Consider the following 25,163-nt stretch of genomic DNA (forward strand, 5'->3'; position numbering starts at 1 on the left):
GAAAAATCTCCCGGGCCGAACAGATGCCGTCCGTTCCGAAAAGAGGGGGAGGCTTCCCGACCGCTCTCCTGTGTCTTAATCTGGGCCCGAGTCGATTTCGAGCGCATTCCCAGGGCCAGTGGGAATTTCTGCCCTGGCCTGACAACTATTATGGTCTGCCTTTGACATAAAGCCCTACAGGGTCTAAATAGCCCCTATTCTTCGCCCCGGCAGTGAAAGGGAGCTTTGTGCCAGGGATTCATTAAATTGCACCTCACAGCCCCTTCGTAAAATGGCTCTCAATAATGAACAGTCGATTTAACTGGAAAAGCCGCCGGAGCTGTTAAATTAAACGGGAATAAAGTGCGTGTGTGTGTGTGTGTGTGTGTGTGTGTGTGTGAGGGGGAAGGGGGGCGGATAGAAGAAATGTTGACCTTAAGAAATCCCGGGTATGAAACTTCTGCTGTCCACAATGTATTTACAGGAAGTGTGTGTGTGTGTGTGTGTGTGTGTGTGTGTGTGTGTGTGTGTGTGTGTGTGAGCCTAGCTGTCATGAAGCCAGAACTTCAGACACAGCTTGCTGAAGAGTTCAACAAGGACTTTTTTTCATTTTTTTTTTTTCAAACGACAGGAATCAAACACATTTGTTTTCTAATCGACCTTTTTTTTTTTTTTTTTTTTTTTTTTTTCGTATTTTCAAGGTTCTTATTTTAGCAGAAAATCCATCCTCTTCCTCTGCCAGCGCACGTTGAGGTGACGCGCCCCGTTTCGGAGTTTTAGAAGGGGATTAAATCTCTGCGGAGAGGGAGTGGAAAAAAAAAAGGGGGGGGGGATCTTTCTTATGCAAATGTGTATGTGTGTGTGTGTGTGTGTGTGTGTGTGAGGGGGTTGAAACTGATAGCACTGATCTCATTATCTGTGGCCCGACAGGAGCCCCCGACCGGGCCGACCGACTGAAACGGCCGTCCCGTTACGTAGACGGAGTTTCGATTTCACAGGTTTTGCGGTTGGAACTCGGCGGCCGCGTCTAATTCACGGATTATCAACGCGGGTTTTCCCACCCGAGAGGGAGAAAGTGGTAAACACTCGTGTCGAGTCTTTTCCGAGGGGCTCGTTTTTTTTTTTTTTTTGGCACGGCGGCGTCACGACCGTCGGGGCTGCCGTGCAACCTCCCCACACACACACACTTCTTTTCCAGTCGAGAGGGTTTCGCGGTTGTGCACTCGGGGTCATTCACATCACAGGGACTCCAAGCGAAAATCCCGGAAACAAGTTTTCATTGTTGCGCGGGGGCGGGAGGGAGGGAAGCGGCGGCGCGGCGAGCCTTGAAAAGCAAAATAATACAAAAAAAAAAACCAATTATTTTTGTTTTTTTTTTTCCCCTTTCACGGCGGCTTTACGGGGTTTGTTCTTGTGTTGTCGGTGCGATTTCGGGGATTTTAATTCGTAGGAAATCATTAATAAACCCCGACGCTGATTTTTCCCACAGCCCCCGGCGGTTGTTAAATACACCTCTCCATATTGTTGAGAAATTGTCAAACATGGCCGCCACGCCCTCCGCCCCGGGGAAAATGTACTCATTCAGCGTCCCCCGAGGGAGAACGAGGGGGGGGGACGAGGGGCGACGTGGAAGCGTAATCTCTTCCTACGAGTGTGTGGTCCCCCCGTCAGCGCGGGGACACACTCGGGGTCCGGGGGTCGAGCGAATACTAATAACACCTCTGATTGATGGCCGGTGTCAGCGGCTTAAAGGAGCCCGATGAAATTAATGACCCCACCGAGTCCTGAGAAAAAGTTTTAAGGAGGGCAGTTGGTGGCCGGGAACCCTCCGCCCTCCCTCCCGCGTTCAGCCATGTTTCTTCCCCGTGGTGGCGGGGAAAGTCCTGAGATTCAAGTCAAACCTGCCACAAAACGGCGATTGGGGTTGGAGAAATGTGTCTTCAAAAAGTTTAAATTTCTCTCGGGTTTGTTTTTTTTGTTTCTAGACGAGTTCAAGCGTCGCGGGATTTCACCGGCGATGTGTTCGGGGGTGACGTCCGAGTGTCAGACGTTAGCTAGCCGGCGCTAGCACGGGCATGCTAACAACAAAAGCCCCCCGGGGTCATATTAATAATATTCCTAGCGGGGGTCGTCGGAGTCCATCGACCGCCTCGCCGCCCCGACTTCAGAGTTCTGACGGGGAACACTGACGGAAGCCCTGCGGAGGTTGAGGTCAGCGGGCGTAGCCGCGATAACCTCCCACAGCCGGCTTTATTGGCCTCCTCCGATTGGAGTTTTATTAAAGCTCGCTCTGCCGCTCTCTCTCTCTCTCGAGTTGCCTCCCGCTGGTCGGGGGCGAGGACAAAGACTGCGTTTGACACGGCCGGATCCCCGACGAGGCTCAAAGACAACCCTGGAGATCCGGGGGATAATATAATTTCGCCGGCGGCCGACATCGACCGGAATTAAACATCGGCGTCGCCGTGGTGACGGATGGCCTTCTGCGTATTTGGCGTGGCCGCCTGAGCTGGGGGAAGCACTCGGACGTTCGAACCGGGGCGGGAGTCGTACGAAGGAGAAAACTCCGGCGTCAAAAGTGATCGAAACCCCTGAAAGTGATTTATTAGTCGAAATGATTTAAAGCTTGTTGCCATGACGACCGGGCGCTTTCGACGCACGTCGGATCCACTCGCCGAAGTACTTCAGCTCCAGCGCACGGGCGGCTCGGACCGAGGGGGGGTCCTGCTTGTTGCTGAAGCGGAGGTCCAGGTGGTGGGCCCCGTTGGGGATCATGATGGAGACCAGGGACTCGGAGATGTTGGAGGTCACGCCCCCCGAGGACCACGGGTCCAGACCCCCGTTACTGCCAATCCACAAATAGAAATAGATGAAGGACAAAAACAGGGGGAACCAGAAGGAAACCAGAAGAACGAGACATGCCAGCAGGACACGCGAGAGGAACCAAGAGGAACAATCAGGAGGAAGCAAGGAGGACAAGCAAGGGGAACAAGAAGGAACTTGGAGGGCAAATAGAAGGAACCAGGTGGAAAAGCAGAAGGAACCAGAAGGACAAATGGGAGGAGCCGGGACAACAATTGTGAGGAACCGGGAGGACAAGTAGGAGGAACCAGGACGACAAGTAGAAGGAACACGGAGGAGAAGCAAGTGGAAGTACAAGAACAAGCAGGAGGAACCCGTAGGCACAGGAAGAACAACCAGACAAGTAGAAGGAACAAGCTATACAAGTAAAGGAACAAGGACAACAAGCAAGAAGAGCCAGGAGGACAAGAAGGAGGAACCAGGAGGACAATTGTGAGGAACTGAGAGGACAAGAAAAATGAGCCAGGAGGACAATCAGGATAAGCCAGGAGGACAAATGGGAGGAACAAGGTGGACAAGCAGAAGGAGGACAACAAGCAAGAAGACCTAGACGGACAAGTAGGAGGAGCCGGGAGGACAATCTGAAGGAACCGGGAGGACAAGTAGAGGGAACAAGGTATACAAGTAAAGGAGCCAGGACAATAAGCAAGAAGAGCCAGGAGAACAAGTAGGAGGAACCGGGAGGACAATCGGGAGGAACCTGGAGGACAATCGGAGGGAACCAGGAGGACAAGAAGGAGGAACCGGGAGGACTTTTGAGAATGAGCCAGAAGGGCAAGTGGAAGGAACAAGGTAGACAAGCAGAAAGAGCCAGGACAACAAGCGAGAAGCTCTAGAAGGACAAGTGGGAGGAGCCAGGAGGACAATCGGGAGGAGCCAGGAGGACAATCGGGATAAGCCAGAAGAGCAAGTGGAAGGAACTAGGTAGACAAGCAGAAAGAGCAAGGACAAAAAGCAAGAAGAGCCAGAAGGGCAAGTAGGAGTCAGAAGAACCAGCCTCTGATCTAGTCTGGTGATGTTCACCTGAAGATAATGTTGCTATGGGAGGAGATGTCCCTCCCCCCGAAGACAGTCCCGGCCCAGCCGTCCCGCGGCCGGACACCGAACAGGGCGCCGCACTCGTCGGAGTACGCCTGCGGGTTCCACTCCTCCGGCTCGAACATGTCCCGCACGCCGTCCGTGCACATGGGCATCACCATCTCCGTGCACGCCTGGAAGACGGGAACCTTCAGGGTCAGTGCGCCCGGACGTGGGGAGCGGCGGTGCGCCAGCCCCCGCCCGAACCTCCCGGCCTCACCTGGTAGGTCCAGCCGAGGAAACCCAGGCTACCGGTCGCCGTCTGGGAGGTGTTGAGGCAGGCGGACGCCCCGGTGTAGTTGTAGTAAACCCTGGCCGCCTGCGCCACGCCGCGCAGCAACTCGCCGTCCGGCACGCCGGCGTCGAAGGCCAGGTATTTGCACACCTCCTTGGAGGACGCGGGGGGGGGGGGAGGGGTCGGGAGGAAGGAGGAGGAGAACGATCGGACGGGTGTTTACAAGTCTTTCCTGTAAAGTGTGTTGTTTTTTCTACATTAAAAAAGCGGCGGCGCCTGATTTGCATTTGAAATTCCTCCCGGAGTGGAGTTCAATTTACTGCTCTGATCTTGGCACGAGACGGAAAGGGAGGTGGAGCCGCCCCCCCCACCCCCCTCATCCGAGAGGGGCCTAGCGTTTCTATTTCTTTTTTCTTTTTTTTTTTTTTTTTTAATTATTATTCGCGGCCCGATTCCTCTGGAGTTGATAGTGTCGTCGGTCAATATTTGAGCCGGGGCTTTTGTGTGTTATGGCGTTGGCGACGGCGCTGGAGTTGTTGCACCGCTCTTTGTCAGGCAAAGAAATCCCCCCCCGGCTTTCTAGTTGTTTTGGGTTGTTTTTTTTTCTTCCTCTGAGGGGGTTGGAGGGGAGCGGCACCAGTCTTTTGCTTGGGCTTTTGTCCGCGGGCCGGGGAGGAGTTGGTGGCCGATGGATGAGGAGGGCCACAGGCATGTCCAACTAAAGATTTATACCGTGGAAAAAAAAAAAAACACCGCAATTGCTCTAAAGCATCTTCTCCTTACTTTTCAGGCGGGATTAGGTTCATACATTCATCTCTGCCAACAGATTTCCCCCTCCTGAGCCCTCAATACCCCGTTCTCACACTCACTCGGATAATCACATTAGCTTTGTCATTAAGAAAAAGCCCCTCTTTTGCACCCACTGCCTAAACCGCTTAAACCACCCATAGGGGTCGCATACATTAGCGGGCGAGAGGGGCCAAAAAAAAAAAAAAAAGAAAAAAAAAATGACCATTTAGTGTTTATTTCATCCCCCAGCTTGGATTTACTCTGGGTGGTTTGAAAAAAAAACTCTGCTGATGGGGGAAAGAAGGGGATAAGCGAAGGGGGAGCTAAGGGGGAGAACCACTGGCCGACGGTGTTTCTTGGTAAGCTCTATTGAGGCTAACGGTTCGTACGTAAGCAGGTGTTTCCTTTTCAAACGTCACCGCCCAGGTACTTCCCACGCGACACCGTGGTTGTTCAGTAATAATACGTTCTCCAGAGGGCGGCGCAGAGTTCAGAGTTCACTACCGGGTTCCCTTTTCAGATGCTCGCAAACATGGAGGAGCTGGTGATAACGGACACTCTGGGAAAGAGGCGGCGTGGTAGACGCTCCTTTTGCTAGTCGCGCTCGAGCATACCGCCCACTTTCTGATCAGGTTGCCGCGTTTGGCTAATCATGTGCAAGCCAAGCGAGCGCAAAGAACAGTAGAAAGCTAACATTAACTCTGGTGCGATCTTAACATTGTGTTTAGTCCCCTTGTCTTATGGGTCAAAAATGACCCATAAGACAATCTTTGTACCCTAGTGGTGTACAGCTCATATGGAAACATAAACAAAAAAGAAGTATCACTTTCTCTAACTATGGGGCCTCTTTAGGAAAAGTCATAGAATTTCAAGTTGGAAAAAAATAGGTTAAGGTGTTTTTTTCTACAGTTTAACATGGTAGTGGGTCACTTTTGACCCGCAAGACAACACAAGGGTTAAGCCCCAACAAGCTTCTGGAGTACCCAACACCTGAAGCTAATGGTTCCATCACGGTTTCTCACCACGAGATGATCCTAAAAACCCTTCTACTCTTCTCGAGCAATAAAAGTTCCTTTTGAGGCGGCCGTGGATCAGCTGGTATGGCGGGGGATTAGCTTTCCGATTGCCGTCTGCTCCCGCCCGCATGCCAAAGTGTCCTTTGGCAAGACACCGAACCCCACGGTTGCCGCCGGCGGTCCGATGAGCGCCTTGCATGGCGGCTCTGCCGCCGTCGGTGTGGGTGGACGGGTGAACCGGATCCAAAAGCTCAAGGTGTCGAAAGCACGAACTAAGTTTGGACCGTTTAGCATTATTATTCCATTACAGTTTCTGGCAGGGTTCGTGTTGGTGCTCGCCGCGGTTTCTCCGCCTCCGGGATCCAGCGGAGCGTGCTAATGAAAGGGTGCGGGGGGAGAATGGCGGCCGTCCCGTAGCCACTCATCCGGAGAATACCTTAAATCCGACACACACTGGATCCTTATGAATATTGATGACGTTAATCGACAGCCGCTGTAAACAAAAGCTGGGGGGGGGCGACGGGGGGCCGCGGAGACTCCGCTCAATTAGGGACAGAAGGAGCCGGAGTTGCAATTAGCAGCCTTTGACAGTAAATCAACCGGAAGTTTAAACAGATTCACGTATTCTTTCTATTTGCTCTGATCGCTGCGGGAGGCGAAGTCTTGCGTGCGTTGTGTGTGTGCGTGTGTGTGTGTGTGTGTGTGTGTGTGTGTGTGTGTGTTGAGGTGGTACCTGGATGGGCCAGCTAGGTAGCGGCTGGAGGAAGTTGGCCGGGTAGGGGTAGTCCACCATGGCCAGGTTCACCCAGGTCTCCTGCAACCAGCTCTTGAAGCCCCAGACGTCGTTCCTGCTCTTCAACGGGCTGCACAGGCGGAATTCGTCCGACAGCCACTGAAGACCAGACGCTTTTATTCAAAACATCAGACACCACAAAATGTCAGGGAGTGGCATTTATTAATATTCGCTGTTAAAAACTACGTTGTTTACTAATAACAGGAGGATTCAGTTGTAACAACAAAAATACTCCAAATTATGAGGATAATGTTTTTATTTGACGACAAATAACCAACTACCCTTCGAGAAGCGACTTATTATTTAATGAGGATAAAAGACTTAAATTAATTTTGTAATTTGATAATAATAAGGTCGCCACCTGGAGAAATAAGTCAGTTTTACTGGGGAAAAAAAGCATGTTGATGACGTGGGATTTCTCGTATATTTCGCCGACGATAACGTGATGTTTACATGTAAAAGTGTTTGGCTAATTTCTGAACACTTGACGTGTTTCTCCGCATGATGCAAAATCCTTCAACCAGTCAATTTGTCACGTTATTTTTCTGATTTGTCGAGCAGCGTCTCCATCTTTAATGGTCTTCTGCAGACAAGTTGCGAAACCTTCAAGCTGTAGTCTGACTTTTTGGCATCATCAGAAATATGGATGAATGGATTCATTTAGTTGCAAAAGCTAGCTGGACAGTTAGCGGCTATATTCATGCTAAAAAGGTTAAGATACTGCCGAAAGCTAAAAATGAATAACGCGACATCAGATATGGGTGAAAGACAAAACTTTCTATCAGTTGCAAAGAATCTGGACAAAGAATCCCCGAAAATCATTTGGACCCGGACAAGGAAATACAGCTTCTAGATAACTTCTTCTTTTGCTCCTAGAAAATAAAAAAAAAAGGCAACGGTCGGACTTGTTTTCTTTCGGCTGCAGTTTCAGTCAATTCGGTCTTCTAAGCAGCTGAAAGAACAGACCGGCAATAAAGCAGCAGGTTCTGATAAGACACCTGCCGGGTTCCTGTGGGACGCGGCGGAGTGTGTTGCGCCGGGAAACCATCTAATCGATCCCCGCGTTTCAGCGAGCGAAGGCACCATCTTATCTTAAAAGTGCCGCATTCATTCCCCCCCCCCCCTTCTTTTCTTCTTTGAAGAAAGGAAATATGCGCGATAAAAAAAAAAAAAACAGCTTTTTACTTCTCGCCGCTTTCTCCGAGGTCACCGTAACGATCGGCGACGGAACGGGCGGATGAATTTCGAGGTCGGGCTTTAGCTTCGCTCGGGTGTCGCGACATCGCCTTCCTCAGAGAGCAGACGCATAAAAATGCATTTCTGATTCTGACGCTCAAACTTCCTGTTTTGATGGTAAAGAGCGTACAAAGTTTAGAATATAGCCCCCCCACACACACACACACACACACACACCTCCACCCCGCAACCCTGCAACTGTGCCCATCCTCCCGTCCGCGGCTGAATTGGCTTCCGTTGGGGAAAAACGACCCATTCAAGTGCAGTTGGAACCCGCGGCGTCTCGCAGACGACTCAGGGGGAGGCAGCTCGATGGGCCCGTTTCAAGACTCAAGACTACCGGTGTGTGTGTGTGAGTGTGTCGGGGGAGGAGAGGGGGTCGCGCATCAGAGGGGGCCGGACCATCTGGGAACATCCAACAAAAGCACTTTTTCCAGACGTGGACTGAAGTTGAGTTTTTGCCTCACTCATCCTCATAGTTGTACGCTCGTGATCCGTCCCTCCATCCTGGACTTTTCGACTCACCGGTGGAGGAGACGTTGTTGATGGCGATCCATGACCTCCTGATGTTCGCGTCGCAGTTGATGCCGCTCTTGGCGAAGTCTTGCGTGACCACCCGGTAGAAGTCCCCACACGGCACCATGTCGGTGAACTGCCAAATGGGAGCAGAGGACGCCAGAGCTCTGGGAGGTGAGAGGGGATAAAGTTGCGGCTAGCATCTTCTCCGTCTTTGCGGGGGTCGTTTCGGTGCGATACGTTCGCCGTATCGAGGTGTTTCTGATTCAAAGACCCGACGGGAGCGGATCTCCGTCCGTCAGCGAGGGAGCGGCGTCTCCTCGCTCGGCGGCTCGTGATCTGAAGACTCATTAACGTGTTCAGCCGAAGGGAACCGGCGATCGGGAGATGAGATAAACTGCCAACCAGACGAGAGATAACAGGAGCGCTAACTGTTGCGCGAATCAAAAAAATAAAAACGGGCAAAACAAACTACTGGATAAACACAAGCACCGACACCGGAGGTTTGGGTCGGATGGAAAGGAGGTGACGGTACATCCCGTCTTCCCCAAATGTCTAACGACTGTGCTAACCTGCCTATCAACCTCAATGAAGATAGCCTGTCAAGCTAATTTTGTAGAAGTTGTAACATGGATACAGATCGGCTCACGCGCCGCAAAACAGAAGGGAAAATGACATTAAACTGCAGGCGAGGACGCCTGACAGTTGTATTTGCAAGCTAAGCTAGTTAGCAACTTTTGCTAACTGCGCTTTTGCCGTTATATACCGGTCGAACAGTTCTGCACTCCCTTGTAGCTGAAAAATAAATACAGAAAAACACTATCTTGACCAAACTTGGTCTTGTTATGCATTGAGCAAGTATTGCATTCAATACATGTTTTTGTACTTTCGGTACTTCCATCATGTATCCCCAAGGGTATCCATGCAAGGACAGGAAGTACAACTCGGCGGATCCAAAGGACAACTACCCAACAACGACGTGGGGGTACTTCATCCTGAACCAGGCGGCTAGCATCCCTCCGTATGAGCCGCCGACGGCGATGACGGGGCTGCTCTGAGCTCCTGGCCGCGTCCTCTTCAGGTGCCGGATCAGCACCGCGAAATCGGCCAAGGCCTGCTCCGCCGTCAGGTAGTTCAGGTGTTTGCTGTCCTGAAAACAAATGATACGGCTCAACCACAAGAATCGAGTATCGTCCAAGACCGGTTGGTTAACTGACTCAAACAGAGAACTTACGCTGTAAGAGTCCGGTCCAAACGGCAGGGACTCGCCGTAGTAACGGTGTTCTGCGAAAACCAACATGGCGGCCAGCTCCTCCGCAGCCTCCCACATGAAGCCCTGAAGGGAAAAAACAACCGGTGGTTTAGATGACATGCGGATTACGTCAGTAATGTCGTTAGCCGGAGCGGAAGGTTGGTTACGGTGTTGTTGCAGAACCAGGTGATGTCGCCTTCATTGCCGGTGTAAAACAAAATGGGGCCCCCGTCCGGCCGCCAGTGTTCGTCGGACACAAGGTAGCGCTGCTTGAAGGTGCCGTCCTCCAGGAAGCCGAAATGATCGATCTGAGGGAGGTTGCAAAAAAAAAAAACAGAGTCAAGAGACAAACGTTCGGATGAAGCAGAAGAATCACATTTAAAATGAGCCGAAAATCAGTATTTTTGATCAAAACCGATCTCACTCTCAGTCCACGCTGAATTATTGATTGTGTTATAAGCTGCTTTTCCGACGGACAAGTTCTAAGAACTGTCCGGCAGGAATTCCACTCCAGGAACTAGCTTCCTCCTTTTAGAGTCGATTTCAAAAGAGCTTCGGTGGGGACCAGTGTGACGCAAACATCTGCGTCACGCTCAAAAGCAAAGCGCCGAAGAGGACAAAGACGACACGGAAAACATGGAGAGCCGAGTGCGTGGAGGGAATAATAACAACGGACCGTCAGATGGGCCGAAGTGTTTATATCTTCTCCCTGCACTGCTTCACTGTGTGAAGAACACCGTTAACCATTGGACTTATTGCGACCAAAATGTTCCCCCGTGAGCTCTGGAAACCCCTCTTGGTCGCTCTGCAATCCGGAGGAAGTGTCCGGTGATGGACGTGGCTTATTTTGAGATCGACCGGTCGGCAACGCCAAATGGGTTCCTGTAAAATCGCGAAAAGTCCCCGCCTACGTTGATGGTTCCAGGGTACCTGGTTCCTCTGCTGTCCGGGCGCACCAAAATTGTTCTAGACCCTGGAAAGGTACTCCCATAGAGTGTGTTTCTTCAGAGGTTTGGTGTGTGTGCTGTGCACCGTGACCCAAGAGCCGACGGCGGCATGAAATGACGGCCCCGAGTTTGGCTTTTGGGGAAATTAGCCCCAATTAGCACGATGGAATCCCGAGCCAGCTCGGGGCTCGTCGCCTCGGCTCGGGGGCCGAGCGAGGCCCTTTTCGTCGGGGCCCCCGGAGCACCTTTCCGAAACACCGTTTTAACAAAAGACGCGGACAAAACAGCGACACGACGGCGTAGACGGCCCCGCCGAGGAGACTCGGCGTCGCAGCCCGGCCCGTCGGGGACCCTGAACCGGTTCCAACCTCCAGCGTCGGAATGTTTTAATTTTTTTCTTCCCCCCTCTCTCTTTCCTCCCCCTCTCCTCGCCGGAAAACAAAAGAGGCGGCGATTTTATGAGCCAGCGACAGAAGAGAGATTCAGGGGGGCCCTCAATGTGCTCATTCAAGCCCTTGAATCCGCCAGCGCTTGGCAGCGGCTTTAACTGCGAGGAAGGAGGGGGGGGGACCGTGAGACCCTCCGGAGGACAGCGCCGGCTGTTTGGCGGCGAAGAGAGCATCATGGCCGCCGGTCACCCAGAAGTCAGAGCCACCTGAGCGGCTCAGATAACGGCCGCGGTGTTTCCTCGTGTAAAATATATCGCTGGCGGGGGTCAGAAAATTCTCAGATTTCACGCGAGAACGCCGCGGAGGAAAGAGGCCGCGTCCGTGCCGCTTCTCGCCCACTCGGAGCGCACGCCGGTTTCATAACCGGCTACTCGCCTTGACAAACAGCGCCGCCGTGTGGCCGACACCAGGAAGCAACTTTTTTTTTTTTTGTCTCTCTTTTTGTTTTTCCATTGAAATTCAAAGCACAAGTCGCGCATCCGCCGGGCCGGTACTTGAACTACCCACCAGAAAAAGAAGGCGGCGTCCGTTGCGTCCCCATCCAACACGCCACAGCCCCCCGGGCGGCAGAGCCACTAAAGTGCATGCAGGAGAAAAGCTAATTGTGTGTGTGTGTGTGTGTGTGCAGAGGTGGATGGGTGAATCAGAGCGAAGGGGGTGGTCGAGAGGATTTCCTCGATATGACAGGGAGCCGCCTGAAGCGGAGGCTGCAAAACGGCGAGGGGAGAAAAAGGGGCTTCGGCCTCCAAACCACGTCCTGTTGATTTGCCCCCCCTCGCCTCAACCGGTGCCCCGAAAACCCGAAGAGAACGAGGCAAACAGACGAGACAATGGGTGTCAGGAGGGAGGAAGTGGTCTTTATCCTCCCTGTCACTGATTAGGAAGGATGCTGTGGGTGGGCCAGGTGGGGCCCATTGTCCCCCCTCCCAGCCAATCACCAGTCGCTATTTTTATCGACCGTTTTGTTTTCTTGCAGAGTCGCGTCCCCCCCCCCGCCGCCGTTTCCCCCTTGTGTTATCATTTCTACTCTCGTAAGCGCGTGGGTTGATGTGTTGTTACCGCGCGCCGATTTTGTAACAATCTATCAGAGGTAGAAGTGGGAGCAGAACCGTCATTTCGGTTTCAAGATGAGTCGGTTCATCGATCCCCCCGTTACGTCGTCATTAAGCGCCGTGAAGGATTCCTTGAAACCAATCAGCCTTTCGATTTGTTACAATTTGAGACGGGAATCCAGAAAACGGGAACGCCGATCCGTCCTGAGTGTTCGGCGTCCCGCTAGATGAATCGGCTAATCACTTCCGTAATTGATTGATTGCTTCTCTTCTAATAGCGTCGATTCATCCTCGGTCTGGGAGTTTTAAACATTTTATCTCTCATTTACGCTCAAGTGTTGTGTTTTGCTGTCGCGTGAAAAAGCCGCAAAACGTCCGACCGCGGTCACATGACACGTGAACCAAATCACGCGGATCCATGATTCAGGTTTCATTTCGCTGTGTTGCTTTACATCGCGATGGCGTGCAATTCGACCCTCCGGCGTGACGATAAACCGCCCCACTTCCCTTCCCCTCTTCTTCGGAGGTGAAGCGCTCAGTGGGCCCCTGGGGGCCTTTTAGGCCCCGAGCCAAAAGGGCAAGTCCCGGCCCCGCCGGCAGGAACCGAGCCAATTGTGCTGCTTTTCCCTTCTACTACAGGAAACAGCCGCATTGTCTGCAAACACGAAGCGCCGCGAGGGCCCGAGAGCAATCGCTGCAGACATGATTAGTCATCCGGGAGGTTAATAAAGGGGTAAATACAGTTTTATTCAGGAGAAACAACTGAATGCTCATTCGTTTTCTAGTTGAAAGGAAAAAAAAAAAAACAGACTCTGCTGTTTCTTTTAAATCATTTCTGAATTTATTTATTGATTTGCATCGGCGTGGATGTGTAAACACAATTATACGGGTGTGATATTGGAATACAACGGGATTTATCGATAGACGGTGATACGGTTTCTGTTCAAAACGGCGAAATAAAAAGAAAAGAAATGGATTCGACTCCTTTGACTTTAATAAAAGCCGACCGTTAAGAAAGGCTGTCTAAATAAAAGAAGAATGTCTTATTTTAGATGGGTTTTTTTTTTAGGAAAACTCTTTTTTTCCGCACTGTTTTCAGGGAGATCACATAGTCGAGGCGGCTTTCGTTTACTTTTCCATTTTATTTCACTTTATTTTGCTTCTTTTTATTTGACTTTGTTTCATTTTAGACATAAATTCTTTTTCATTTGACAACAAACACTAGTCGAAAGTGAAACCTTTTGTGATGCAGGAAGTGTAATATGACTGAGATAAAAAGTCAAATGTGTTGAAATTAACACTTTAAAATAATGAGTATTAATAAAAAAAAAATAGAGGTATTTTAAATAAAAATAAACAAACTCTCGCAGGGAGAGGGGGGTTGAAAATGAGGTTTGGAGAAGTAAACATAATAAAAGGAAGTGAAACACGACTCAGATGAAAAGGTAAACATGTTGATCGGGAGGAGAAATGAACACTTTAAAATAATGAGTATTAATTAAAAAAAATGGAGGTATATTGAAAAAAAATAAACAAACTCTCGCGGGGGGGGGTTGAAAAAATAGGTTTGGAGAAGCAAACATAATAGTAGGAAGTGAAACACAACTCAGATGAAAAGACAAATGTGTTGATCGGGAGGAGAAATTAACACTTTAAAATAATGAGTATTAATTTTAAAAAAAATGAGGTATTTTAAATAAAAATAAACAAACTCGCAGGGAGAGGGGGGTTGAAAAATGAGGTTTGGAGAAGTAAACATAATAAAAGGAAGTGAAACACGACTCAGATGAAAAGGTAAACGTGTTGATCGGGAGGAGAAATTAACACTTTAAAATAATGAATATTGAAAGAAGAAGAGAGGTGTTTAAAAAAAAAAAACTTGCAGGCAGGGCTGTAAATGAAGTTTGGAGAAGTAAACAAAATTTAAAAAAAAATAACTAAAACAACTTGGAACTCACCTTCTGGTCGAAATAGTGCGTGTCATAGTGGACGTGGGTGTCGGCGGCGGAAGCACACCACGCGTGACCGCCGAGGAGCTGCGGCCTGACGGCCACCGCGCGCAGGCAGCCCAGGCACAGGGCGAGCACAGCTCCGATGCCGTCCCGTGCCTTCATCGCCACATGATCTCCACCAAGGAAGAAGAAGAAGAAGAAGAAGAGGCAGAACGGAAGCTGAACTTCTTCTTCCCCTCGGTAGCGAATCAGAGCGGAGGTAGGGAGCTTCCGCCCCGGGTCGCCTCCTGACCCAGATCCCGGCCGTCCCGTTCCGAACCGGAAGTTCCTCCGAACTTCGGCTCCGCTCCGTAGCTAGCTAGTTAGCTAGCTTGCTAGCTAGCGGGCGGTCACGTGTGTAAATACAGCGCGCAAGGGATGATGGGAAATGTAGTTTGTTTTTTTTTTTTTACCGAAGGGAGCGCTGAACGACACTGCTGCTACTCTTTCACGCCGACAAATATCAGTCTGCGTGCACTTATACTTCATACCTCATCGTTCATTTGCTAATTTCATTACTATTATATATTGTAAAACGTCTGCTTAATGAGCCATAGCCCCACACGAGTCTGCAATGTAACTAACTGTTCCCGCTCAATTCCAGATAAAAAAAAACCTCCGAATTCCTTGCACCCCCAAACCACACACACATAGTTCCCAGTAACCCCAAAATCACACAGAAAACAAGCATCAACATAAACCCTAACATTCGTGACTCACGTTTTCTCCATTCCTCTGTATGTCCAGTACATGCGGAGAAATTGACCATTAAGCTGAATTTCAAATTTGAATTTTGAGGCGCTCAGCAGGGCCGGAGTTAACGACGCCTGGGCCCGGGGTGCAATATCCCCCCCCCCCCCCCCGCCCCCCAAAGGCTGCATTTTGAAGTGGCCCCTCTTGCTGAAATCTTGTTGTCGTGGCAACTGGACTTGAATTTCTTCACTTGAAGACGTTTCCCCCCTCATCTGAGAGGCTCCTTCACTTCTGAGGAACTGTTGCGGCAACTGGAGTTGAATTTCGAGTTCTGAGGAAAGAACGAAAGAAACCTCTTGGATGAGGAGGGAAATGTCTTCAAGTTAAGAAATTCAAGTCCAGTTGCCATGACAACAAGATTTCAGGAAGAATTGACAAAATCTTGGTTCTGTTCTCCGTTTGTTCATAAGGGCCATCTGGGCGACACACAACCAAAGTGCAATAAAAGAAGGGTATTTAAATTTTTTTTAATTTTGAATTTTTATTTTTAAAATCCCATTACGCTGCTTTTACAGTAGTTTTAGCAGCTGCCTCTGAATCAAGATTATTTTTTTCAATGTGCAGCCACGATGAAATTTTGCAGTGACAGCAGAAGAATGTAACGTCCAATCAGATTGCATTGCCGCTCCGTGGAGAACTGCCCCTTTTTGGACGATTTTCAATCCCGCATAGACTCTGTTGTTAAATCTTTTTCTTTCTGATTATGTTCATGACTATTACCATTAGAAGTGGTTGCAGTATTTTTTTAATTGAATTTATTGAAGAATTTCAGGCTAAAATCGGCGGTTGCTTTCCCATTTAATAGGGGAAACAAACAAACAAACCTGTATTTGCAAGTGTTATTTGCAGTCCTTACGTCCTCTATTGTAAGTCGCTTTGGATAAAAGCGTCTGCCAAATGTAATGTAATGTAATGTAAAGGGGAAACAAACAAAAATGGACTTTGTAATCATCATTATTATCATTTAGCAATAGCAGCAGCAGCAGTTGTAGTAGTACACATTTTTAAGCTAAATTGGTTGCAAATTTTCAAGCAAAAATGAGATTTACCTGCCCAATTTTCCCATTTATGAAAACAAACTAAAATTAATTTTGTAGTTATTAGTATCTATCAATAGTAGTAGGAGTAGCAATTTGTTTTCTTTATAACCGTTCCATGGGGCGGCCATGTTGGTTTCGTGCCACGCATCCGTCCATAAATACTGCGCAAGTTGAAGTTTTTCTACTCCTTGATGATACACTGCGTTACTCCAAATAGCAGTACAAACAAATACACTTGAAGTATAAATCTGATAACCATTGCTGTACATCTGAAGGAACGTCACTCTTTTGATGGCATTTAACCTCAGTTATCAGCGCTAAGAAATAATACCATCTGACAAGACTTAGTGTAATTTTTTTAATATTTTAGAGTACTATTAGGGAGTATTTTGTACACATAAAGGAAAATGAAACACAACATCCCCATGATTTTTTTTTTCTTTTTCCTATTATGTTAACAGGAATATCCACCAGGCTAAGGATAAGTAAATGCTGAATATTCTAAAGTTAGAGGCAAAACCAGTCGCTTGCCTGCGTGGAAAGGAGTCGCAGGGAGGGGGGAAAAAAAAAAAAAAATTAAAAGTATAAAAGCAAAGTGCAAAGATGTACTAGGAGTCTGTACAAAAAAAAAAAAAAACAAAGAATGTTACAGTAAAAATAACTGCAGTATATGGCATTGTGCAATACAGTACATTACAGTTATGGTAAATATATTAAAAGTTAGACCACTACAAATGATGGCGAAACATGCTGGACAATCGGGAGATTTCACAATAAAAGCGTATGAAATACGACGAGTCCTACGGGAAACTACGTGAACACCCCTTCTAGGCAGCGACAACGAAAAAAAGGCAGAGGACTCGCGACGGCCACGGGGTCGAAGGCCGAGATCCCGCCGGCGTCCCGTCTGCGTGGCACTGAACCCCCCCCCCCACCAACACCACCACCCCTTCACCCCGAATTACAATTTGCATTTGCATGTAAGCGTCTCTAAGCGTGTTTGGGTTCCGTCCCGGTCGGACGTGAGAAAACGCATCGTAGCAGCAGAGGGTTGAGGAAAAAGAAAAAAAAAAAAAAAAAAAAGAAATGAAAACACGCGTTTCACAGTTTGTAATGAGAGGTGCAAACGGCTACCTGGGGGCCGACGCGGCGGGGAGGAGGAAGAGGAGGGGAGGACGAGGAGGGGCGGCGGTGGGGAGGGGAGGGGGGGTGATTGTGCGACAGATTTTGCAGCTCGGTCGGACTTGTTTCGTAAAACCGCATGTAAACATTTGGTCGGCGTCGGCCGCCGGCGTCCCCGGGTGATCGCGACGCTTTCGATATCTGTAACAAAATACCTGGTAAAGCATTTCTCTCTCACGTAACACTGCTGGTGACTGGAGACGGTGGAGGGGGGGGGGGGGGGGGCGGCGTAGGCGGACTCGGAAACCCAGACAGGGGCGACTATGGGGGGGGTTGATAGAGCCCTGTGCAGATTCCTGGGCGCTTCCGGCGAACCCACGCTTGGGAGTTGAGCCGATGTTTGAGCCTCCCCTCCCCTCCCCGTCCCCGTACGGCTTAATAAAAAGGCATGGGACAAGAAATGAAAGGACCGAGCGGCGGCTCCGCAACGCTTCCGGGGGGGGGCAGGGGGGTTGGGGACGGAGGCAAGTGGGGTTCGGGTTGGGGGGGGCTCACTGGTTGAGGCTGCAGCAGCTCAGGTAGCTGATGGTTTTCCCCTCGCCCGGCATGGGGGCGGCGTCGCTGTTGTCCAGCTTGTTGAGCTTGGCTTCTCGGATGAGCCTGCAGGCCAGATCGAGGAAGAGCTTCTCCACGTTGTCGGACTCCTTGGCCGAGGTCTCCAGGTACAGCATGCTCTGCGACTCGGCGAAGTCCTCGGCCCTCTGCCGGAGAACCTCCCTCTTCTCTGCCAGATCGATTTTATTACCTGTCACACCCAGACATAAAAAAAAAAAAAAAAAAAAAAACGCCGGCGTCAGCGCGTTTGGACTGTTAACGGCGTGGCTTCCTGCGTCTCTACACAGATTGTTTTCCTAAATAAAACGGCGCGTGGGAGTGTGTGGACAAGACAGATGGAAGTGTATGTGTGTGTGTGTGTGTGGGATGGATGCAAGAGCGGCGAGAGATAAAGCTTTGTGTTCTAGAATAAATGGCTCAGTCGGTAAGAAGAACTCTGGCAAAAAAAAAATTGAATCCCACAGTAAAATCCACGAAAAAGTCATTTTCTCACTGGAGGAACTTTTTGCCGTTCCTAGAACCTTTTCGGAAACTCGGCCGTTCTTTAGTGCATTCGGGTGGCGGAGGAACCGAGAACCTCCAGTCCTTAGAAGCATCTTAGCTCCTTCTCCGAGGCGAGATCTTTTTACTCATGTCACCTAAATGATTGGTGGGACTCATAAGCCTCTGCCGTCACCAGATGCGTCTTGCCGACTGCAGGGCACCATTTTTTACAACCAATGCCGTCACTGGTCAGCTGTTTTCTTACGAAAATGGATAAAGCCGGGGAGAGATGGACGAAGAGGTCCAAACTTTTCTGGCCTGCTGCACCCCAGAGGAACACTCACATTTTGGTCAAAATAAGCACTGAGTTAGCTAACGTAAGGTTCTTCACAAGCGAAGCAGCGCAGGGAGAAGATAAAAACACTTCAACCCATCTAATGGTCCACGCTTCTTTTTCCCGCCATGCACTGGGTTCTCCGTGTTGTCTGCGTCGTCTACCTCTCGTTTGTTTTTGAGCCTGGCGCTTGAATCAGAGCGCGGTCCTTTACAACCTATGAGAATGTAAAACCGGGAGGCTCCCCTTGGGGAGGCTCGTTCCTGGAACCGCATTCGAGCTGGACCGTGATAAAAGCGGAACAGACTTTGCAGCAGTTGTGCAATATTGGTCCAAGTCCATCTTGGCGTCTCCAGACCATCGCCGTTTCGGTCCAGGACCGCAGAGTTCTCACTCCGCGAAAGTTTACGATGAGAAAATTTGGGAGGACGTTACACCCCTCGGTTCCCATCAGAACTCCGGTCGAATCCCCTCTTCTGAACCCCGCGGTCATTTAACCCCTCCGCCCGACGGCTATCCCCCGAAGACCGAAGGCGCCGGCAGGAGGCCGCTCTTACCGACTGATATAATTTCGGCCCAGGACCGCAAAGTTCTCACTTCGGTCCAAAAGCGCGGCGAAAATTTACGATGCGAAAATTTGCACTGTAAAACTCGGTTCCCATCCGGTCGAATCCCCTCTTCTGAACTCCGAACCCAGTTCTTTAACCCCTTCGCCCCGAAGACCGATGGCGTCGGCGGCTGGTCGCCCTTACCGACTAATATAGTCACCACTTCATTGTTGGCGTACTGCTCAATCTCCCTCAGCCACTCAGGAAGGCACCTGAAGGAGTCCTCGCAGGTAATGTCGTAGGTGAGAATGAGGGCGTTGGCACTGCGGTAGTAACTCTGAGTGATGGAGCGAAACCTCTCCTGTCCGGCCGTGTCCCATATCTGGAGCTGCAGAAGAACACCGAGTTCCAGTTAAACCCGTTGACGATCCGTTGATTGTGACGACACCAAGACACCTTGTGAACGTCTTTGCCCACCTTGACCTTCTCCCCCTTGATTTCCACTGTTTTAATCATGAAATCTACCCCGATTGTAGCCCCTTGTCCAGGTGGGAAAAGGCCCTTTGAGTGAAAACAGAAAACAAAGACGTGAATCCCGGCATTCGTTCATTTTTTCAACTCACTCCAGACGGACTGACCTGAGTAAAGCGGCGGACGAGGCATGTCTTCCCGACTCCGGCGTTTCCAATCAGAACGATTTTGAACAGGTAGTCATAATCTTCCATGCTCATGCTAAACTGGGACGGCAGGGGGAGAAAAAAAAGGGGAGGATGAGTCGGTGCGTCATCATCGTCGTCGCCGCCGTCATCGTCGCCGTCGTGGCCGCGCCGTGGCTGATTCAGACAGGAGGCGGCTGTCGCCTGAGTCGGTCCCGAGTTTACTTTCCACGCTTGTCTGAAGACCCTTCCCACGTCTGGACCCCCACTTTTTGAGATGAGTGTTTCCAAACCACTGAGAAATCATCAGGTGTCACTTTCACCCGATTGGTCCAAAAATTATTATTATTATTATTATTGTTATTATTATTATTATTATTTTTAATCAACGCAAATGATGGGTCTCCGTACGTAGCATCCAGTGACAGGCAAATAATTACCGTGATTTACGGACTATTAAGCGCACGTCAATATAAGCCACACCGGCTAGCCGATCGCTATCTTGTGATTCCGCCAAAGTCGTCTTTTTCGGTGTCGGAATGGAACAGACTCGGAATTTCCCGATCATTTCATCAGTCCGATGTGACGGGGATAAATATTTTAGCGACATGAAGCTCATAACCCCCCCCCCCCCAAAAAATCCATATATTAGCCGCGTTGTTGTTTAAGTGAAAAAAGTCACGGCTTATTGTCCGGAAATTAGGGTAAATGCTACTCGATGGCAACAGGTAGTGAATTAACTTGTGTGTTAACCTGCTGCTGCTCAAACAGCTGCAGGTCGATACAACTGGCAAGGATTTCGAATTCCCTCAGATATGAGCATCCGCCAAAAAACACACTCAGGAATATATTACGGCATGAAACATACATCTGTTGAAGTTGTTGTACTCATTATTTACAATGTATTATAAAATAAAGTCTTGAACATGTTAATTAATGCTTTATAACGCTTCACTTTAGATGTCTATTTACCCTCACTCCTTTGTGAGTTTGTTTAGTCATAATAATGTAATTCCAACGCAAGAACTGGAAGTGAAAAGAAAAGAAAAGATCAGATCTTTAAACTCACATTACGCATCTGAGCATCCGCTAAAAAAACACAGACTCATAAATACATCACGGCATGAAATGTACATCTGGTAAAGTTGTTGTACTCATTATTACTACATTTTTAATTTTTAATTCCTTTTTAATTCCTCTTCCTTCAGCCGAAGGGAATATTCAAATCTTTGTACTTTTTAAGACCTTTAAACACTGACTTTGACACTTTATCGTTGTATTTGTATTTCTTATTCTCCCTCCTTCCTGCTATTATTTATTATTGTTATGTTTCACTTGAAACTTTTGCACAACAATTTCCTTCAGGATAAATAAAGTTGTTCTTATTCTTATTCTTATACATATTAAAAATGATAATGAATGCTTTATCTATTGTATCTATTGTAAAATATATGAGAATAACGCTTCACTTTGTCCTTTAGATCCTTATTTACCCACTCTCCTTTGTGAGTTAGTCATAATAATGTAATTCCAACGTAATAACTGGAAGTGAAAAGAAAAAAAAAAAAGAAAAAAAGCCTTGACAGTGCAAATTGCAAAGCGACCAGTCACCGGCAGCGTCAGCGCGGATCACATGAGCTCTAACCTCTGGGTGCAAAAAAAGAAAAGTTCATTTGTACCAACAAAAAAAAAAAAAAAATTATAAATAAGCATCCGGGCGCTTCCTGCAAAACCCCCCCTCTCCTGAAAGTGACGTTGAATCGGAGAATAAAAAATAAAAAAATAAAAAAAACAAAAGAAAATGTGCACGCCGTGCCCCCCCTCGCCCTCCCACCCATCCTGACATTTTTTTTTTTTTTTTTTTGCATTTAAAGGGAAAGGAGGAGGGGGGGGGTCGAGCGTCACACTGGGCAGATTGTGTTGACAGAGGAAAACTCTGCCCGGGTGAATAATCTGCCGGATTAAACACGAAGATGCACAAAGATAATGCCCGCTTTTGCAAACGCCGGGCACGCAAAACGGCGGCGTGAGAGAATAGAGAGACAGAGAGAGATGTGTTTTCCCTGCAGCCCCGTTGCATCCCCGGCCCTGAACGGTTCCCCTCTCATTCCTCCCGTTTTTTGGGGGGTTTTGGGGATGTGGAGGGGGGGCTTGCCAAATAGTGCGCCGGCTCTCCCGCAGCCCTAGACGCCGGGAATCGCGCGTCGAATCCCGCCTCCTCCGCGCGGGAGGAGCCGCCGCGTCGCATTTCCATCGCACCCCTCGCCATTATCAAAACACACCGGTGCGCAGCTGGAACTCCCGCCGGGTTCGACGCTCCCCTCCCTCCCTCCCCAGCTCGGTTATTCCCGCTACCACGTCCGGTACCCACCACCCCACCCCGGATCAGCCGCGCTCGGTGCGGCCGCTGCGACCCTGGCCATTTTGCCACAAAGTGGGAGATGCAAAGGCGAATGTCAGATCGCGGCCGGAGAGAGTTTGCACTTACCCCCCGAAAAATCCAGGGGATACCCCCCTCCCCCCCGGACGTTGTACTACTTGGTATGCATAGGTCACCTCATCAGACAGGCAAAGCTGGTGCTGGGCAGGGCATTATTCCTCTGGCCGCGTATCCTCAGCAGCCTGGTTGAGAGAGGAACAGCAGGGGGAGGAGGAAGAGGAGGACTGCACTTCAATGATGTCACCAGCTGACATTCAAACTCGCTGTTCCTTGGGGTTACTTTGTGCAAATGTGCTTTTGTCCGCGTCCGTGAACGCCCCATACGCCTCCTCCCCCCCACACCCCTGCGCACCGCACCGCACCGCAAGGCGTGCAGCAAGTTGAAGCGATGACTCCGATGACCATCTTCATCCCAGCAAATTAATTTGCTAATTAAGGATAGAATAGTAATATTAAAATTAAATGGCATAGCCATTTTGCACGGTGCTTTGTTACATTTTACTGTAAACATTACCCAATTAGTCGACAGCTACTATTGGACTCAAAATAAGCTTGATACAAAAAGAAAACGCCCTTCGCTGTCCTTTAAGTACAAAATCATATTATTTTTCATTATAAACATTTAATTCTTGATTTAAAACATTTAAATTATTTAAAAAATGTAGAATTAATCTAATTAATGACACGAAAACATAGGCGGAACCCGGAACCGAAGCGTCCGCGGTCCTTGTTCCACACGGACACTTCTCGCGGTTGCACACCGTGCCCTTGACTTCCTGTAGGAGGTTATAGCTGCTGGGCTGAGCTCCGTATCACCGAGGTCATAACTTTTTTTTATTTTGCGAGCGAATTTTCTGCGAATGGGACTCACACCAGAAGAGGGGAAGGTTCTCCCTCCCCCGGGAATCGCTAACCGGAATTCGGTCTGGCTCGCCGGCGTCGGCTGGTTCTCCGCGATGCTCCACAATGCTTTGAACCACAGGCCGCCGCTGAAAGCAGGTTAGCATGTTTGTTGACGTTAGCATCTGTAACGTTTATTCCCTCTCTTATAATTAAAAAAAAGCTTCGACATGTGGCGCAAGAAGACAGAGCGTAACCTCTGACAACGATTTAACAGAACGAGCAATGGTTTATTGAAATATAACGGCTGTTTGGAGACTTATTCGGAAAAATCACATTTCAACACAGTGGGTTAGCTATTAGCTCGGATGGTAGATTGCATGCACTCTGTATGATGAATGAAGTTCTACATGTACATAAGATCTGCATACTTTGTATTTGCTCGTTTACACGGCAGAAAAGTCAAACAATCAAGTGCATTTGAATCCAATAAAAATTGTTGCGGATAATATTCACGCACTAACACATCTTATTTAAAAGACTAAATTACCGCTTTGAGAAGGACCGTCATCAAGCGGTTTCGCGATACAGGAATGTCCATTGACAGTTGAGAATATGTTTGTATTATTTTATGATGATTATTAATAGATGACACACACGTAAAGAATGTACTATACGCAGTTAAAGTTTTTTAAAGAGATTGTTTAAACGATTCAGACTATTTTTTTAGCAGGCCTTTAAGATTCGGGAAGTGAGGCGTCACTATTGCTGCAGCTTGTTTGTGTGTCTGTCCCAGGTGGGCCGTAGATTCCCATTGCTCAGTAATACACAAATAAAGATACATGATCCCCATTAGTGATTTATATCGAAGGAAAAGGATCTCAAAATCTTTTAGCAGGCAGGAAACCGCATCATCTGCTTGATCAATAAAGTATAACATGACTGGATTGCGAGCCTGTTTGTTTCAATTTGAGATTGTTCTGCAGATCTTTCCAGTGAGCTTTTATTTGTTTGAAATACTATCTTTTGTCCTTTTGTGATTTCACCTTCTGTTGCTTACTGATGGTTGTAGTGTGTGCTAAGACTGTAAGAATTTCCATTTTAATATGAATTCATTAGTACTTTACTTGTCTCTCCGTCAGGGGTTCACCGGCAGTTCCTGCTGGCAACAATCGGCTGGTTCGTCGGCTACTACGTGACAAAATATGAGAATTACACCTACGCCAGACTTGACCGAGACATGAACGAGTATATCAAACTCCATCCGGAGGATTTCGCACCAAAGGGTAAGTCGATGTCAAGACAGGGCGGATTGGAAAGAGATCCAGATTGTGCTTTTTATCTTGGTCTTTGTGTTAGTGCACCAGCTCGAACACGGTGAATTTTACTTTTCTAAAGAGGGATTCATCACACCATCTGTGAATAGACATAGAAACTGGTTCCGTGATGATTTGTGGCAACATTTATATTTAACTTTGTAAGGTCTGTCATTCCCCTTTCTTGCCGTCGCACCTTCCATTTTCAAATCTTTTCATTATTATCTGTATCAAGATAAACAATAGGGTTTTGCAGATGTTAATGATTTAGCGGTCTTTACCCCAAAATCCCCGCTGAGCGGTAGATGGTTTTGTACCTGCAGCAGAAGTCAAATATAACCTGGACGCTTTCCCGTGATCTCACTGGATTCTTGTTTTGTTTTCTCTCCGTCACGTCAGAGAAAAAGACCTTTGCGGAGATCGTGGAGCCCTTCCATCCCGTGCGCTAACTTCCAACACCTTGCCTCCGTGGAGGAGGGAGGGAGGGAAGGAGAGAGAGACATTTTTCCTACCGCCGGCTCTCTTTCGTGGTGTTTTCTGTGAGCTCCTGCTGTCCACTATGTCAGATATAGCTGTGTATAATAATAAAAGAAAAATATCCAAATCAAGCATGACTGAGTGAAACTGATTATGTCGTAACAAAAGCCTTAGCTCCTTGTCATGTTGGGCTCCAGTTTCATCATCATACAATTTTTATCTATGCTGTATGATGATGAAACCGGAATCATAGTTTTTCATCACATAAAAACGGAACTGAACTTCCGACGGGTGACTTTTAAAGCTAAAAGAAAAATGACAGTTTTTCCATTTTTATTACACAATGCG

The 25,163-nt window shown here is 48.5% G+C and overlaps 3 protein-coding genes across 6 annotated transcripts; 1 reads left to right on the forward strand and 2 right to left on the reverse strand.

The window, feature by feature from the left end:
• Positions 1-2,555: 2,555 nt before the first annotated feature.
• Positions 2,556-14,496, reverse strand: prcp (prolylcarboxypeptidase (angiotensinase C)). The gene is made up of 9 exons (XM_086164105.1): positions 14,159-14,496; positions 9,920-10,060; positions 9,735-9,836; positions 9,469-9,650; positions 8,510-8,667; positions 6,689-6,861; positions 4,136-4,303; positions 3,862-4,049; positions 2,556-2,821 (listed from the first exon to the last, which is right to left on the reverse strand). Exons 1-9 carry the CDS (start codon positions 14,312-14,314, stop codon positions 2,596-2,598), a joined length of 1,494 nt encoding a protein of 497 aa, XP_086020231.1. The 5' UTR covers positions 14,315-14,496; the 3' UTR covers positions 2,556-2,595.
• A 1,832-nt stretch (positions 14,497-16,328) lies between these two features.
• On the reverse strand, positions 16,329-22,472 carry rab30 (RAB30, member RAS oncogene family). 4 transcript variants are annotated; one of them, XM_086164106.1, is made up of 5 exons: positions 22,299-22,472; positions 19,725-19,818; positions 19,564-19,647; positions 19,291-19,474; positions 16,329-17,911 (listed from the first exon to the last, which is right to left on the reverse strand). In XM_086164106.1, the coding sequence occupies exons 1-5, from the start codon at positions 22,301-22,303 to the stop codon at positions 17,658-17,660; spliced, it is 621 nt and encodes a 206-aa protein (XP_086020232.1). In that variant the 5' UTR covers positions 22,304-22,472; the 3' UTR covers positions 16,329-17,657. The 4 variants fall into 4 exon arrangements, with proteins under 4 accessions (XP_086020232.1, XP_086020233.1, XP_086020234.1 ...); XM_086164107.1 differs by having other exon boundaries at positions 19,725-19,823; positions 22,231-22,361; XM_086164108.1 differs by having other exon boundaries at positions 22,231-22,359.
• A 459-nt stretch (positions 22,473-22,931) lies between these two features.
• On the forward strand, positions 22,932-24,942 carry ndufc2 (NADH:ubiquinone oxidoreductase subunit C2). The gene is made up of 3 exons (XM_086164111.1): positions 22,932-23,181; positions 24,165-24,308; positions 24,738-24,942. Exons 1-3 carry the CDS (start codon positions 23,043-23,045, stop codon positions 24,785-24,787), a joined length of 333 nt encoding a protein of 110 aa, XP_086020237.1. The 5' UTR covers positions 22,932-23,042; the 3' UTR covers positions 24,788-24,942.
• Positions 24,943-25,163: the final 221 nt, after the last annotated feature.

This window comes from Fistularia commersonii, chromosome 18 (genome assembly GCF_037954325.1).
Source record: "Fistularia commersonii isolate RoL2024-O1a breed Wild chromosome 18, RoL_Fcom_v1.0, whole genome shotgun sequence".
NCBI classification, from domain to species: Eukaryota; Metazoa; Chordata; class Actinopteri; order Syngnathiformes; family Fistulariidae; genus Fistularia; species Fistularia commersonii.